At 35.2% G+C, this 13,239-nt stretch overlaps 2 protein-coding genes across 4 annotated transcripts in view; one reads left to right on the forward strand and one right to left on the reverse strand.

Annotated features, from left to right (window-relative positions):
- Positions 1–7,977, reverse strand: part of GPSM2 (G protein signaling modulator 2) — a 37,560-nt gene extending 29,583 nt beyond the window's left edge. The window contains exon 1 of the mRNA XM_051625464.1: positions 6,508–7,977. The gene's annotated coding sequence lies outside the window, so the exon portion shown is untranslated. The remainder of the gene's footprint in view (positions 1–6,507) is intronic.
- On the forward strand, positions 138–12,495 carry AKNAD1 (AKNA domain containing 1). 3 transcript variants are annotated; one of them, XM_051625460.1, is made up of 15 exons: positions 138–1,232; positions 2,025–2,139; positions 2,249–2,388; positions 2,497–2,556; positions 3,053–3,186; positions 3,534–3,669; positions 4,306–4,466; positions 5,011–5,098; positions 5,733–5,836; positions 7,128–7,213; positions 7,952–8,068; positions 9,145–9,226; positions 10,016–10,163; positions 10,786–10,854; positions 12,214–12,495. In XM_051625460.1, the coding sequence occupies exons 1-15, from the start codon at positions 159–161 to the stop codon at positions 12,304–12,306; spliced, it is 2,607 nt and encodes an 868-aa protein (XP_051481420.1). In that variant the 5' UTR covers positions 138–158; the 3' UTR covers positions 12,307–12,495. The 3 variants fall into 3 exon arrangements, with proteins under 3 accessions (XP_051481420.1, XP_051481421.1, XP_051481422.1); XM_051625461.1 differs by lacking the exon at positions 12,214–12,495 and having other exon boundaries at positions 10,786–10,994; XM_051625462.1 differs by lacking the exons at positions 5,011–5,098; positions 5,733–5,836.
- The last annotated feature ends 744 nt before the right edge of the window (positions 12,496–13,239 follow it).

Genomic DNA, 13,239 nt, shown 5'->3' on the forward strand with positions numbered 1-13,239 from the left:
ACAGCAGATACAAGACATAAATATATCTCATTCTCAAATGTATTTAAGTGCATAAAATAATTACTACTCATATGTTACAGATTTTGGTCCATGTAAGAATAAAAGCTCTATAAAAAAATAGGAGAAGCAATGGTATTCTTATTCTACATAAACTGGATATGGAGACTACAAAAAAGTATGAACTGTCAGACTGGATGAAAACTCACATGAACAGTTCATTTTCAGATGAATTAGGCTGCATCACAGATGCAACTGATGAGGAACAAGATGGCTTACCTTACGATGAAGACGTAGGAATAACCTGTAAATACAATAATTCAGATAATTTGAACAACTGTATTTGTAGAAAAGCTATTTCTGGTATTTTAAACTTAGCCTGTTCTGAAGATAACGTAAAAGCAACAGCAAATTATGAAACTCATCCACAGCCTGAAGAATTCCTCGGTCACTTTAGAGGTGCCATAGGATTAACAGCAGTTTCAGTTGAAAGGCCTGGAAGAGAAGCCTCCTTTAAGGAGGAATTACGTGTTGGTGGTTTTAGTGAACCAGATAGCAAAGAACATCCACCTAACTCAAAAATGTCCAATGTCTTTCTGCGTCATTTTTCTAAGGGAGAGTTAATAAGCACACACCAGTTAATTGAATACGAGACAATACCAGAGACCTCCATTACTGAAAGTATCAATGACACAGTGAACAAACCTGAGCCTTCAGAACACGACCAAGGCCCTGCAGCGCATGAACAACGGGCAGCCAGCTTTGAAGAGGACCACTCAGACATGCAGGAGGAAGTAAACACTAGTGATAAAAATCAAAATTCTCTAAATGAAAATAGATGCATCTCAAAGAAACCTATTTCTTCTACTGGTAAGTGTGTGGGCAGACAAGACAATTCACAATTGATCTATGAGAATGAAGATACACACATCTTTCAAAACATGAAAGAAGAGAAAGACCTGTTTAAGAAAACGGTTTCACCTCATGAGCTCAAATATGACCAAGGTCAAGCTCACTATTGCCTTGCTGACTTCTCCAAAGCTGCTTCAGAAGTTAAAGTACCAAAAAGATGTGACAATATTAACTCAGTTCCTACAACTGAACAACCAAAATCCTTCCCTATTTTGCTAAGTAAATCACTAAATGTGAACAACATTCTAGAGAATAACTACTTCAATTCTGCTCACATAGAGAATCAAGAAGAAATTAGTCCAGAACTGCTGCAACAGCTGGAGGTAATTAAGATGTTTTAAGCAATTCTTAATACTTGACAGAGTGATGTTTACCAGAATAATATATTTTCTGTGTCCAGTAAAATCTAACATGACTAGTTCATGCAGGCAGTCTATAGGTACCAATGAATATATCACTTTAGCAAATAATTGCTTTCACAAAATTCAGTGGGACTGAATTTATATGGAACTTCCATTACCAAATATTTAATTGCGCTCTTGAGTTGGTAAATTTTGTCTCAAGTTTGTTATTAATTAGATAATCACTTTGCAAATTCATGCCCTGACATGCAGTTCGCTCAGAGCACTATACAGAGGCTTAAGTCCATTTCTAGATTTACATCTTTGTAAGTAATTTGAGATACAATTTTTAATTGTTTTCCCTGTATTTCCTGGCTGCAAATAAGACGCTGACACATCATGCTGACACCCAGAATCATACTGACCATATGAGATTGAATCCTAAGGTAAATATCACAAAATAGATTTTTGTGTGTTTAATTCATTCTTCTTTACCTCGAGGACTATAATTATTCTCCAAAAATACTGTCACCTTCATATTGTACTTCCCACTTATACAAAACCAATTTGTATTTTCACAACATAGAGTTGGAAGTATTTAAGTACTTACTTAGTGAGACCCTATACATATATCAAGTTATAAACAGAAAATTACACAGTACTGCTATTGCAGACATTAATAATTTGTCCTATGCATTCTTCATTATTTGTAAAATTTTATGTCCACTAGTGTTCTATGCATTATTTCTGTAACCAAAGTTCCCATTTTAACAGGTACTTCCTCAATTACATTTTTCACATGGCAGCATTGACATTAACTCAGGAGACACTGGGACATCCTCTGAAGTCTTTGCATTACATGCTCCTATCCTTCCACAATCTACATATGGTTTGTATACAGCAAGTAAATAAAATTACAGTAACTGTGCAAATTATGTAATTTGATAGCACTTTTGAGCAGACATTCCAATTGATTGATTTTATCTTGTATTCTGTAGGACTACAGTGTGGATCAACAGTATCAGCATTACCAGTAGAAGCACACTGTCTAAATCCTTCCAATTTACTGCCAGAGCTCACACTAGGAGAAAAGATGTCCCAGATGCTGAAGGATCAGACAGATGAACTGATAAAGGAAGTAAAGAACTCTCTTTCAATATATACTTTGCAGTGATGCTCAAATTCTATATTAATTTGGCATAAGCCTTTAAAATCCCAAATAAAAGCCTAATATTTTGTCTTGAAGGTGGAAGACTTCTCTAAGCATATGACCCAAGAGACATTCCTTTTACAAGACAACTATCCGGTAAATTATATGTTTTCAGTTATCATCTGAAACGCACTTGAAATAGCTGTAGATTCACAATTTTCTGTCAAGATACTCCCATGTTTTCCACAGATGTTTAAAAATACACTTTCTCAATACCAGACCGAAATAATGAGTTTAAGAGGCATAAATGAAGGCATATGGTAGGCAGCTGAATTGCTTAATCTGTTTTAAGGATTAGAACTCAAAACTATTTGTGAAAGGCCTTAACTTGCCACATAAGTTATGAATTTTGACATCTAAGATATTAGTTCAGAAGTCACAGATTCATATTTTACTTGCATATAGTAGAACAGCACAGAGCACTAACTGGACACAGAAGATGCAGTCCTGGTCCAATTCAGAGCAGTAGGGAAATTCTTACCAGCATCACTGCAAATAGCATGTGGCTCACATAGCATGCATGGGCAGCTATCACTATGGCTTGCTAAATCATAACAGCATTTGCTATTCAATTATTTCTTATTTGCTGAAGGCATTAGATCAATTGAAAAGATACCGTGATGCCTTGGAAAGGAATTACTTAACAGCTAGAGAACAGCACCGTCGTTTACAGCTGCAGAACTACAAGGACAAGTCTATCAACGTTGGAGAGTTTGATCCTGAAAGGTTAGAAGTGCTAAGTAGTACATCAGGGTTTTTTTCCATATTTTTAGTGTCTTACAACCATTACTTAATTTATCTATTTTAATTTTTCTGAAGTGAAAGCATTATCTTAATGTTATATATTGTAAGCTAGAAGTGATTTGGCCAAAATTCATCTTGGGCTTCACATATCCTAGTTATAACTAGGATATCTAATTTATGAACTCAGGTTCTTAAAAGGGACTCGGTGAACTCCATTAATTTACTTTTTCCTATGGGAAGTGTACTGTAATGCCCCATATGGTTGTCACAGTAAGAAACAGAGCATCTTTATACAAGTCTCACTAACTGTGTATTGCAATTTGGTTTAGAAAGGTGGAAGGGGAAATATTTAGACTTGGCATGCTGCTGGATGACATCCAAGAACAAACCGATGACAGCAAATCCAACTTGTCATCTTTGATTACTTCCTATGAATCTGCCCATTCATCATATTCTCTTTGTGAGGTAACTCAGCAAGTTTTATTATTTAAAAACTGTATTATTCTGGTTTATTGATGCAAGTCTCAAGAACCTCAGTGTGGCAACACTATTGTTCTCCTCTATTAAGAGCCGTGTTACTTCAAGAAAATGTTGGGGTTTTTGCTCATGAATTATTAGCTTGGTAATATTTCACTAATTCAAACAGAAACCTAAGTATAAAAACACAGTTACACTGAATACTCTTAATCCCAGCTTCAAAACATTTCTTTCAAAATAATAAAATGAGCAGCTACTTTAACTTTTGCAAAACTGTGTTTCATTTTAGAATTAATCAGTATCATTTAGTTGGAAGAAATATCACTTGGTTTGTCCAAGATTCTTAAAATACAGAATTACTAGAAGACCAAACACTCATGTTCTGTAGAAAATGGAGTTTACTGCTAATTATGGTAATCTCTCTCCTGGATCATAAACACATTAAAAAAAATCTTAATGCCTTCTACAAATCTACCAAATGCTTTCATAGTCAAGGTTTTATAAAATATTTTTCTCTGAATCCCAAGTTAGAGCCATTCAGAAAACACTGGCTTGTGTAAGTCATTTACTTGTAATGCAGTGACCACATAATACAAGTATCTATGCTGTGGTTAAATTCTACAGAGCTCAGAAGTTTCAAGCCCTGCTGATCCTGCAGAAGGAAGAGGTATTGGAACTGCATTTGTTCACAAGAAGAAGGAAGAAACAAGTCAGACAACTGATGTAATCCCACAGACAAATCAGCTGTCTTTAAAAAGTGACAAGTGCAATATTTGTCTCTACATGTAAGTGAAAACGTTGAAACAGCTACTGCAGTTTTTGGTGGGTTGTTTTTTAATTTACCTACAATAATTTGCTGAATATAGAACACTGAGATGTCTAGAATCTCTGAAAGCCATGGAAGTATTTTCAGCATAAAAGTTTTACAGAATTCTAGAACTACATACCCAATAATTGCTTCCAGCCTGGCATTCCTACCTTTCATGGTCACATGGACCTCCAAGTATTTCCTGAAGCCAAAACTCTACCATCAATTTCACTAGGAAAACAAAATCATACCTCTGCGTACTGCAACCACACACATTCCAGATATTAATAACTAGCCAAAGTACAGTGCCAGTAAAAAATTATTTGAGAATATTTGTGTGATATTTTTAATTAAACAAGAAAAAGGGGGAGTGAAGGGGGATGCAGACATTTGCCCCATGAGCCATGAAGACTTTGTGAAACAATTCTAGACACCATCCCTGCCCTCTTAGGGAGTATTTCATAGGGTTAATCATCTCAGTGAGATTAGAAATATAAAATGGTTTCCCCTAACCAATTAAGGTTACAAAAGAGAGCTGAATCAACTCCCAGAAGACAAATGGAACCTCTAGGAAAAGGAAGACTGCTAGCAAACAAGCATTCATTCAAGGTAATGGGATGAGAACTGTTTCCATACTCTTTTTTTTTTTTTTTTTTCAACTTAGATTATCTTATTTAGCTTTGAAATCACAAAACATTTTTCTGTTCAGTCTTGGCACAGAATGATGGCTCAGCTTTTGAGATACTACAGCATCACAACATTGCTCAATTGGTTTCCAAAATAAAAATTTAAGGAACAACTCTCAAACATTTTTTAAGTTTGTAATAAATGTTGCTTCTCTCAGGAACACCTTATCTGTGTTTACTAGGCTGCCTTCCTTATTTGTTCAGAAAGCAAAAACCTACAAGCAATTGCTTGCTACAAAAGTATTTCATTTTAAGGCACTGAGATATATTAATTGTATACATTAATCCATCTCAAAGCAACATGAAAACTCATCTTGAATTCCATCTTCACAAACAAGAAAGTGCTCATATTTGGCCAGTCTGCTTTACAGTTAAGAGTCGTAAATAGATAAATTAAATTGTAGAGCTGATAGCAAGTAAAAACAATATAGGAGTGGTATGCAGATGATGCCACTGTTCCCACTATCTTGTTTGATGTGTACAGAGGAATTAAAACAATTATATATAAATTGTTAATGTATTATTTTAAAAGTTGTATTGCCTTCTGGGTGCAACAGAGATTCCATTCACCTGAAGAAAAATATGCTGCTGAAGGTCTTGCATCCCATTGTCAGTGTAGATTACATCAAAAATGTAATGCTGATCAAGAAAGTATGAAAGGGTAAGTGTATTATGTATTTGGGGTAGTCACAGACCTGGTTATCTACAGCTAAGTGAACAGATACATGCATGTAAACTGGTTATGTCTTTATACTGGACTCTGCATGAACACTGAATTATGTCTTTAATACATGTAAAGTGAGAGGATGATCTGTTTTCAAGTCTAACACCATAAGGTATGAGATATACCAGACCACCAGAAAAATGACAACACTATCATTATATTAATATTAAAAGAGGGCCATCGCAGTGGACCAGTGTAATGCTTATGGCACTTAAGTCAATTATTTTAACAGTGTTAAGAGAAGTAGCTTTATCATTGTTCTCTATTCAGCAGTGCATGTCAGCATCCCGAACTGGCATTGTTGCGAAGTGTTTAGCAATGAAAAACATTTTAAATTATCATTGTCATGAACTATATTCTAGTAGGCCCAGAAGGAGAGCATACTGATACACCTGCATACATTTCAAGTGTAAGGGTCAATCTGAAATGTTTCATTTACAGAAAAGTCAGTGTGATAAAGTAATTCTACATGGGTTACTTAAGAGTTTTGAAATTTTGGCAAATTAAATTGCTATCCAAAGCTACATCATACAATACGTGCAGTGTATAATACAATAACATTAATCTAAATATGTTATAGAGTAGACGTTAATAAAAATAAAACTCACCTAGCTTCCATTTTTTTCCTCTGTTACTTCAGGAAAGTTAGCTCAATCTTCTGATCATTGTTTTCATTAATAGGTGGCAAACCTTTCAAGTAAATCTGATTATACCGTGTGCCCTAAGTTAAAAATATATGTCAAATAAGGCAAAAAGGAAATTTGGTTCTTTTTATGTCAGAAGGTACCTATCAAATGTTCCTCTAATCATCTAAAGGCAGTAAAATTAAAACCTGAATAGCTCAAAGTTGCTAAGAAACTATATAAGCCTTCCTATTGATAGGATTTTGATGCAATATATGTTAATATTATAGGATTTCATACTGCTTTACAATCTATAGATGTGATTACCAAGACCTCTACTTTCAGGCCTGTTTAACAACTCTGCTATGTCAGGGTCCTTCTGTGAAACTGTGTTCTTTAACTAAAGGGGTAATTATTTTCCATCTGGGTGATTTTTTTAATGTCTGCTTCTACTTACCAGCTTTTTAGAGAACTGATACAGGTACAGCTCCTTCTATTAATAAATCTGATACCTCCTCCTCAACTAATGGCTCAAGCATTAATATAATATGCTCATTAAGCTTGTCATTAAGGTACTAAGACCCATTCTCTTTTCATGCTCAAAGAAATACAAGCATCCAGGAAAAGAAAACAGCAACATGTTCACTCTTCATTCAGAGAAAACCAACTGATTTATCAGATACTAACCTGAGTAAGTAGTGAAGGCATAAAAGGTGAGAACTGTGCTTATGCCTACTATTGGGTCCTCTTAAGAAATATATTCTTGTCATGTCTCAGCAGCATGAAAATTGTTTTGTAGTTTTAACAGATTTTACTGCTTAGCACAGCACAAGGCACTAAAAAAAGACTGAAGAGGACACCAAGTCAAATTCACTTTGGATGTCTCAGTGACAAACCAAGAGGCAACAGACAAGCTGCAACAGAATTTGCCATTAGATATGAAAAAAAGATTTAACTCTGGGTCTAGTCAAACACTGAATAAGTTTGTAAGAGACTGTGGCATCTCCATCCTTAAAGATATTCAAAACTCAACTGGATGGAGTCCAAAGCAACTTCATCTTGTAACACTTCAACTTGTAGGAATTTCAGCCTTAAAAACCCAAGGACAGGGAGATGGAGAGTTTAATTAAAAAAAAAAAAATCTTTTCCCCCAGAAAAAACCCAAAACAACACCACCACCAACAACAAACCCAAACAGTTCTGAGACTGGAAACACCAACCACCAAAAAACCCCATATATTTAAGGGCTGAAAGCCAGTCTTTATAGTTCAATCCCCACCTATAAAACGGAGGAAAAAGTACTTTCAATTTGCAGTTGTGTTAATGGCATCAAAGGGCTCAGAAACTACCGTGCTGGAAACCAATCAATTACCTATGTATACAAGCAAAAATTTCTAGTATTTCAGACTTATTTATTTATTTATTTTAGGCAGTGATTCAGAAGACATCTCAGCCTATGATTCTTGTAAGAATTCACAAAGCGAGGAACTTGGCAACTGTGAAAGTTACAGAATATTAAATACAAGAATATGTGGAGAGAGAAAAGGTAAAATGATTGCAAGAATATTATAATGCACACAAAGTATTGTTTATAGTGTTTGTTTTTCTAAACAACATGTTTTTGTTTTCGGGATTTAGATGCAGATGCCCTAGAGGAAGCAGAGATCAGTTTAAACTCAGGAATTACAAAGAGACTGTTCAGTCTTGTGCCTTATGTAGAAATAAAAGTGCTGGTTCTTCCTCTAAGTATGGTGTGTTATTGCAATAATTACCAATCACAGGCTGGCTTTTAAAGGGCAGAAAGCCACATTGCACATGTATCAGGCCAAATTTAATCTAGTATAATCAATTAGTAGCATTGTAGCTGAACAGTGGATGTGTATAGATCTTGTAAAGCAAGATCAGCAAATCCAACTTTTAGACACATAGCCAAGTTTAATCATCATACACAAAAGCTTTAACCTTTTCTGGTGCTTAATGAGAGGAGTATCTTCTATTTCATTTATGACTAGGAAACAATTTTGCAGTACCACATGGAAGAACATTAAGATTGGGCACTACTGCACCAACTTTTTCAGTGCTCGTTGTTACCTCATGTAGTGTAAACAAGTACTGAAGAAAATTCCCACTCTACACTCAAATTGTGTAACATGCAAAGTCAAGGAAAGCCTAATTAAAAAAAAAAAAAATGCTGACCACCTAGCTTTTAAAGTCACTTATATCAGACTCCTCTGTCTATACTGTAGGAAAAAAATGCACACAAAAACACAGGGTGTAAAGTATAAATTAGCTACTTCTCTACATACTGTAAAACTATAAATCAAAGTAGTATGCATATAATTATTAGGATTATGAGTCTGATGTGTCTACAATTCCCCTTGCAGTCTTTCACTGTGTGAAAAATACAAATCTACATACCATTTGTACAGAAATAAATTCAACAGCAAACTCAAAAAAGTTAATCTGTCCTCATTTACAAAAAAACTTAAATATTTTCAGTTTTTATTCAGCAGCGATAGTTATTTGATTTTTTAGTTTATGTTAAATAGAGAAAAATGTTAAATACATAGAAAATAACTTGGGGTGGGGCTTTTGTTTTAAACATGACCTCAACTACTCCAGCTTATTCACAGAAGAGAAAATCCACTCAGAAGGCTCAAAAAAGTAAACAGCCAAGTGAACTTGTAAACAGACTTTCTGAAAGGTAAGCTGTAGCAATAACTACACGAAGTGAAACAGAAAACGTCATTGTTAAATATTCAGCATGGAAAAAACTTACCAGTACATGAAAGGAATCTTTTATCTTTTGCAGTGCATGCTATATATTACAACTTATTTAACCTAAGAGCAAGAGTAAGTAAGTTTAAGAGTAGGTCTTAAATCTTTCTAATTTACTGAAAAATCAAAATCTTACCTCTTTTGGTGACATATTTGGGGAAAAAATTACATCTCACTTTATTAAGAGGATGTTCCCATTCACAGATTCAAAAGCACATCTGCGTTCTTTAAGAGCAAGTTCTTTTTGCTACAAACTATTTCTTTGTAAGTAACAGTCCTACTTTTAAGTGTTGTTAACATTCATTTATGCTGGGAGTCTGCAGCAAAATGGATAGCACAGATGAGATTGAAACTCAGGGAAGTTTTGTTACCGTTGTTTTTTGACGGTATTACTCAACAGAAGTAATTGTCCAGAAGTACAACAGCTGCACTTGAGAATTAATGGCATAGACCCCTCTGAGAGAGAGGGTTACAGCTCCACGAACACAGTGCTATCATGAGATATCTCCTGACTGCATCCTGGGACGTCTTCTGTCTTACTGCAATACTGATGTAATACAAATTATGATGGACTGTGTTTTACAATGAAATGAAAAATTCTACTTCCTGTAAAATTAACTTGCAACTGAGTATGCTATCAAGGTTATTATACATATTTAGTTCATAGTTTAGAAATTCTTTTACTTACTAAAATTGTTTGTATTTTATTCTTCAGGCAAAACTTGGAGACTGCCAAAACCTGCTATTCAAACACGTATGATAAAATTATCCTTGCACATCAATACTTACCCAGCAAGAAGTCTGCCCAAAGCAAGTCCACAATCAACATCAGAAACAGAAATGCAGATTATTCCAATGCAAATGTAAGACTTTAGAGTGAAAATTAAAAGCCACACAACTATCTCAGGAAGAAGTAAATCTCCACATCATGGCACTGTTGAACAAACCTATTCTTAGCAAGTTATTATTACAATCTAAGCATGTCTAGTTCATATGAAGAAAGGAGGAAGTTAAAAAAACAGTATTTTAGCTTATATATTAATCTGTTACTTCCTATGAGTATGTTACAGATTTCTTATGTAACTCAGTCCCTCTATAAATGGTGCAAGGGACAGAAAAGTAGCCCTCAATCTTACCTCTGGAATTATGTTTCGTATACTAAAAGAATGTCACCCTAGCCATACACACCATAATCAAACCAAATGAAAACCTCAATACAACAAACATGCACCACACACTGGGGTTGCTACTTTAGAAAAGTGTAAATATCCCTCAGTTCAAAGTATTACACAATTAAAGAGAGAAGTAAGTAACAGACACTTCCAAATTCAATCCTGGAGCAGTGTATCTATCACATAACTTAATTTTTACTTCTTGACATGAAAACGCTACATAGAACCTCAGTTAAATTTTACTTTCTCTTCTATACCTATGTAAAGATTTGCCTTTGGTATTAACAAGGCTATATTGCATTAATCCCAACAGATGTTAAGTTCTACTCTGGATCACGCCATACAGACAGCAAACAGTTTGAAGAAAGCTACAGAACGAATGGTACGTGTGGCTTCAGAAGATCTCGCTAAAGCCAGAAGAAAACAGTTTTAATTACCCCATTTCAAATGCTATGTCATTTTGCTGGTTGATACTGAAGTGTCAGTATTTCTGCAAATACAAAATAATACCAAGATGAGAAGGTCGCCTAGCTGCCTTTGCCAGCTGTTCTGTAACTATCATTACTAAATGAAACCAGAGCATATTTGTATTCTACATGTTTACACTCAGCCTTAGAACCAGAAAACAAATTATTAATCTTACGAAAATCTTCAGTATGTTGGCTAACCCCTGTTACTGTGTTACAGCTGTGTTACAGCTACTTTCTCTAAGTATTCACTTAAGACAGCTTAATCAAAACTAGCATAAACAAACAAGATTAACTTTTGGACTTCTGATTTTTCCCCACCCCCAAACAGAAGAATAACTCTCAGTCATTACTACTTAGATTTTCTTTCCACACCTTAACAGCAACTGCCTAAGTGCATCAACAAAGGGAAATAGCCTCTGCACCAGAGACATCTGTAGGCATCATGCTAACATAAGGAGTCATAGTTAATGTATGTAATTATTTTGTTTTTAAAGTGCCCTACATTTAGAGCTATTTGAAGATACTTCCTTGCATGTCTCAGTAACTGAGTAATCTATTGTCTAGGTATTCATAACAACTGTTTCTTCAATCTAGCCTCCTTGCTTTGTCAGATGTATCGAGCTGGGAGGTTCTAGCTGATGGCAGGTTGGAAAATTTTGAAATACTGTAAAAATACAGTGGGCAGAAAAGTAGTTTATTATTATCCTTCTGAAATCCATTTAACTGCAGGGATTTGAAGCACGCAGCAATTAACAGCCTTGTATTATCAGAGATGCTATTCAGTGAAGCAATACCAAAGTAGTTTAGGCTAATGGAAGTCATCACTTAAAGTGAGCAGTGACAGCACATTGCTTAGAAAGGACAGTAATTTTCAGATAAACCTGGGTGGTTTCATCAGATGATGGATACAGAAATAATCCAGGCTGTTCACACAAGCAGCGAGAGGTAAGCTTGCTGCTGTGTACCACTGATTCACTAGCCTGAGTCAGTGTCTTTTTTCAGAGCTTCTTCCACACATCACAGCCAACAATACTATTAACTTTTCTCCCTTAGGCTCTTACTGTATATCCTTGTAATTCAATTTGCCTTATTATCCGTGTTTTTGCTTTATTTAGCTTAAGACAACTGCACAGGAGAGTGAAAGGCTCATTCCCTTGTGCTAGATTAATGTTTGGAGTATCCCTGTTCTTATTTTACAAATTAACTTAATAGTAGAAGTAACCACTGTAGGCTTCCTAGATCCAATAAAAAAAGATTGATCTCTTCCATAGAAATCCTTCTACACCACAAGAACAGATAAGACTTTTTGTTATCCTGGATCACCATCTGAACCTGCTGTTCTGGGACTGACAGCGAAAGCCTAAGAACGAACATATTTATGACAACAAGTATGTAGTGATATTTCCTCAGAATATTCTCTAGTAAACGGAAAGCTCAGTCTTTTCAAATAAGCAGTAATACATTTATATTTACTAGCCCTATAAAGATTTTTTTCTCACGTATGTCTAGGTTTCCCACACATACAGACAATTTAAAACACATCGTTACCACCCAGTACCTCAGATACTAAAGGTCCTTTCAGTTCGTATTTGACAACTTCAAGTTTCATGTGTTTCTTTGCACACTGAACAGGAAGGTAACATGTCTGTTGCTTCAGTCTGCACACTACACATCATTTTTGAGGCTTTCATCACCTACTCCTCTCCATTACTCCCCCCCCATGATCAAGGATCCTATTCCAGTCATTCTTGACATGGAAATAGTTTCATACCTTTGATTTTTCTCTCGGTCACATCTGAATCTTGTCCACATTCAACTTAAGAAACAAATAGCACTTGGAAATACATATCTTTCCTTTCTATGGTAGTAAGACCACCACCTGCACTTATGTCAATCTGGGCCCACATGTGCAGGACCAGGAATCTATTTGAAAATGTGTAATACAAAAAAAAGGAACTTTAAAAGTTACATTATACCTTGTACATGTACTCTAAAATATTAGGTTTTGGAGGGAGATGTTGATCTTGATACAACTCTTTGCCATTCTTGGTCTTGGTAAAGCAATTCTTGATCTAGAAAAAAGTAGCTGAGAAGATATTTGGGGAAAAAAAAAAAAACAAACATCTCACAGTCATTTTCCTCCACCTCCCACTTCACAGGCTCCTGTATGAAACCAGGAGCTGCTTCAGCCCTTTGCTGTCAGATTTCTTACCTTAAAGTATCTCTTCTAAGCTACATTTTTAAACATGTTTAGCTTTGCCTCTTGGAAAAAATAGGTGATGGATTCCAAAACTCAA

Source organism: Apus apus, chromosome 7, assembly GCF_020740795.1.
Source record: "Apus apus isolate bApuApu2 chromosome 7, bApuApu2.pri.cur, whole genome shotgun sequence".
Lineage (NCBI taxonomy): Eukaryota > Metazoa > Chordata > Aves > Apodiformes > Apodidae > Apus > Apus apus.